General features: G+C 41.3%; 1 protein-coding gene across 1 annotated transcript in view; it reads left to right on the plus strand.

The window, feature by feature from the left end:
- The first annotated feature begins 187 nt into the window (after positions 1-187).
- The window catches only part of TM7SF3 (transmembrane 7 superfamily member 3), a 31800-nt gene continuing 27451 nt past the window's right edge, over positions 188-4536 (plus strand). Inside the window, exon 1 of the mRNA XM_008591615.1 lies at positions 188-327. Within this exon, the coding sequence (XP_008589837.1) occupies positions 237-327 (91 nt within the window). The 5' untranslated portion in view covers positions 188-236. The remainder of the gene's footprint in view (positions 328-4536) is intronic.

Here is a 4536-nt window from a genome sequence, read left to right on the forward strand (position 1 = left end):
CGGAGTGGCCGGGGACGCGGTGCGGGGAAGCGCGCCGGGCTGAAGTGCCGGAAGAGGAGAGCTGTCGCTGGGGCCCGGGCTCACGCGGGCGACAGCGGGGCTGGCGGGTGCACCCGGCGGGCGATGGCACCCGGCGCGAGCGCCCCGAGGTAGCGCGGGCGAGGTCGCGGGACGCCGGCGCGCACACCCGCCTCCCTCCCCGACCTTGGCATTGGCCTGGCCCAGCCCAGGCAGCTATGGGGCTCCTGCGGCTGCTGGTCCTGGCGGTGTTGGCGTCGGAGCGCGGGGTGGCTGGTGGAGCCGAGACGGTCGGAAACTCCAGCAGGGGTAAGGTCGGGGACGCCTGGCTTCTGCAATCCAAAATTGCATTTGCATTTCTTGCAAGGTCAAAATCCGCCTGGGGTCTGTCCACCTAGCAGGGGAGGTGGTGCGTTCAGAACTGGCACGAATGGATCGGAGTCCTTTCCTGCAGTGGAAACTCCCATTGCTAAGGAGGCATTACTGTCAACCTCCTAACTGAGGCTGGGGAAATGGGAAGAGGTAATTCTTTTTTTCAGACACATTATCTCCCTTTGGGAGCAGCCATGTTTGTGGCTTTAATTTAACATACGAAAGCGCCCCTTTGCTACCTAGTGACTTATCTGAACTTCTGGACAGCTAAGCTTGGCGATGAAATAAGGGCTTTATGATTGATGGCCCTCCAGGCTGCAAGGGGGCTTTTACACTCCAAAATCTAGATGCTTTTCACGTTCGTTATGTTCTGCAGAATTTGAGAGAAAAAGTGAACTCAGAATGATACTTTAGATGGTAGGTCATGTGCTTGGTCAATGGGTTTTAGCAACAGCTTGTGGTTTGTTTATATGAAATGTAAAAAGCACTAATTGTGCTTGGTTGATAATCATGTGCTTTTCAGTGAAGTAAAGCTCATTCTCAGTTTTGTTTTGACCTTAAGAGTCTAGTTGCCGTTCCAAAACAAAATATTTTCTGCATAATATGATTATCTTTCTAAACCTTTGAAAGCCCTTGTGCAAACTGAATCCTAGAATCTTAGTGTTGGACTAAGGCCAAAGCTGAAAAGGACAATTATATTTTTGCAGAAAAACCTTGTTTATGACAGGGCACTAACATTCACTGCGTGCAGTATGTGCCAGGTGCTCTTTGTGTGCGGTATTATTTAATCCTCACAACCTTCTGAGGTAATATCGTTCTCACCTGGAAGACAATGAAGCTGAGGCCCAAGAATCTCGTTACACATGGGAGCAGCTAGTAGGAACACAGACAGGATTTGAACCCAGATGTGTCTCCCTGCAAATTTCAGGATCCTTCCTCTTCAGTAAAGCTGCCTTCCTGTAAACGTACAGTATTCCTGCATAGCATGGTGCTTTATCCATAATCCTTCTGTGAATCCTCATTCCTCAAAATAGCCTTATGAGAGAGGTAGAAGAGGTGCTAGCTCCATTTTAACAGGTGAGGAATTTGAGAGATTGAGTCTGTAGTTGAACCAGGCTAGCCCCTGAGTTAGGAGGGCTGAGATCCAGACCTTTTTTATATCTAGGTTGGTGTTTTAGTATTTAATATCTAGAACTTTTTACACAAAAGTTGAGAACTGTGAGTAATGATTTGGAGATTAATGTTTTTTCAGACACCATTTCTTGCCTTTTTCTGTGCTTACAGCACTGATAGTACGTCAACAATATTATTCTTTTTGCTTTGCGTTAGTGTTCTTTGCAGGTAGGGACAATATGTGGGGACTTAACTGCCGAGTGGTAATAAAAGCTGATATTTTCCACATCTGTCGGAGAAAAATCTGACATATGGAATTAAGGAAGACTTAGTTCAGGACTTGCATGTCTTCCTGGAAAATGGCTGGATTGCTGTTTGATGATTCTGATAATGATACAAACTGAAGAAATTGAGCAACTGCTGTAATTTAGGAAAATTTACCCAGCTTGAAGAGGATGAGCTAACTTGCACAACTTGAGTATTGGCTTGAATGCTAGGTGAGTGTTTGAAGGTGGTAGATCCAGTTCCTAGAATGTTTGAGGAAAGTGCTTTCTGTGACCAGCTGGGCACAGGAGATGGATCGTACATTTAAATAATTTTCCTTTTTCTTGGAGTCCCAGTTCTCTGCTACCCTTAACATCTTTCATGATGATTTTAGATTCATATCCAGTAACTCACATGGAATTAAATGGCGATTGGAGTTGAGAGCAGAGTGTCATTTGGTCACTCCAGTGTTTGTGCTATGGATAGTACTTTGAGCAAGGTAGCAGCTACTTGTGTAGTTAGGTGCAAGTGATCTCTTTGTCTCAAAAGTATGTGAGAAGGTAGTATGTTCATTTTTGTGTTTCCTTTTATCTTTTAGGGCTAATGAAAATTAGAAGATAAAAATGAGAAATTGGGAAGGGCAATTGAATGTCGGCTAGCTCAAGTAGCTGAACTATTTTTGTTTTTAATATTCCATCTGAAGGGAATTATGAAGACTAAGCTTTGACAGATCTCTCCTAGAATTTGGTTGTCGTGTTGAAGCACAAACAATGGAGGTAAATTTGAGGTAAATTTTAGTAAAATAGTAAAGAGGAAGAGTTGGAAATTTTTAAGGTTGCAACACAAGGATTGGATTGGGAAAGAAAAGGAAAAGATTAGTATTAGGCAGCTCTTTTTAGAGTGGAATTATTGGAAAGAAAGAGCGACTCTGGGTAAGACTGGAAGACAGGTATGAAAACTAGAAAAAAGTCCTCTTCTGTGGCAGAAAATGTTTTCGGCAGAAAAAGCAGAGCCACCACTTTTTAGACTAGGAGAGCTACCGCGCGAGTAAGTATTCCATCTTGTTGGTGGCCATTTGCTCTGTAATATCATGTGATGTGCTTTTTGTCCTCCCACTTCCCAAGTCATGAGATCTAATTATGCCTCATAAAATGCTTCTAATGAATCCTTTTCCAGATGGCTTAGAGGTGAAGTTAAGCTCCTGGTAACTTCTGCAGGGTGTATTTTGGGTATGTGTCTTCTTTTGCCAAGTCTGTTTTTGTGAGTAGAGATTAAATGCAGTTTCTGCCAGATTGTGGTGTTACAGTTGTCTTGACTTGCAGTATCTTTTCATTGTCACTCTATGGAAGTCTCTTTCTCACCTTGATGTTTATGATGAGCTGTCCCCTTCTTCCCATTGGTTTATTTGTAGGACTTTTCTTTTTGCCTGACTTTTTTTTATTTTTTTAAATAAGGAGAGGAGCCTCTGAAGCACTGGAAAGGCAATGGAAGTTAATGATGCCACTTTAATGTGTAGCGTTGAAGAGTCAAAAAAAAAAAATGTTTCCCATTCATTTGATACTTTCAGCAGCCAAGTGATATATGCAGCACGTTAACCTCCATTTTACCATAAGGGAACTGAAGCCCAGAGGAAATTAATTGCTTGCCTGGGGTCACATAGTTCAACCATTATTTAACAAACATTTACTGTGTGCCAACTAGGTGACTGGTACTGTACTAGGCACCAGATCATCAAATATGACAGAGCCCTGCATAGCCAGGGGTCAAACCACAACTGGTTTGGTTAAAATGCAATCCTCTATAAAAATTGTGAAATGACTATTTGACTGCCAAGGTGGTGTTGCTAAAGTATTTTCACAGAGAACTTAGGTTAAAGATAGCTAAAAATAGGAGAAAAAATATATTTATCCTTCCCTTATTCATCAAACATTTTGTTAGGAGTTCTCAAACCTGGCTGAACATTAGAATAATCTGGAGAACTTAAAAAAAAGTGTATTGGTCAAGAGACAACTAGGAATTGAAATTTAAAAGAGAAAAAAATTGACAGTAGCATCAGGAAACATTAAATATTTGGGGATAATTTTATGGGATATGTAAAGACCTCTACAGAAAAAACTGTACAACAGTCTTGAGAAAAATTGAGGAACTAAGTAAATAGAATATCTCAGATTCATTGGTTAGAAAATTCTATGTTTTAAATTATTATTTATCCCTAAATTAATCTATACATTCACTGCCATCCCAGTCAAAATCCCGAGTATTTTATGTAAATATTGACAAGCTGATTTCTAAAGTTTATATGGTAATGGAAAGGGTCACAAATACTGCAGTTGAGACAGTTTTGAAGAGGAACAACACGTTTGGGGCAGAAATTAAGACAGTGTAATATCGGTGTCAGGACAGATAAATGAGCCAGTGGAACACCATTGAGAATCCAGAAACAAACACATGCTCACCTGAGTTAGGTGAAAGGGAGAACTGCAGAGCAGTAGAGCAAGGGTGGTCATTTTAATGAAGGTTGCTGTGTCAAGTAGCTATACATATGGAAAACTAACCTGGACCCCTTTCTCACACTGTGCATAAAAATCATTGTCAAGTTGATTATGAATTACGAAAGGCAAAACAGACTTCTAGGAGTTAATGTCGGGAAATGTATCTTCATGATCTTGGAATATGTTGGCTAAGAGTTCTTTAAAATGAAAGGACTAATCAAAAAGGATAAACTTAAGATGTTGGACTAATTGACATTAAAACTTCAGTTAATCTAAA

The sequence above is a fragment of the Galeopterus variegatus genome, unplaced genomic scaffold, assembly GCF_000696425.1.
Source record: "Galeopterus variegatus unplaced genomic scaffold, G_variegatus-3.0.2 Scaffold7081, whole genome shotgun sequence".
Taxonomy (NCBI): Eukaryota; Metazoa; Chordata; class Mammalia; order Dermoptera; family Cynocephalidae; genus Galeopterus; species Galeopterus variegatus.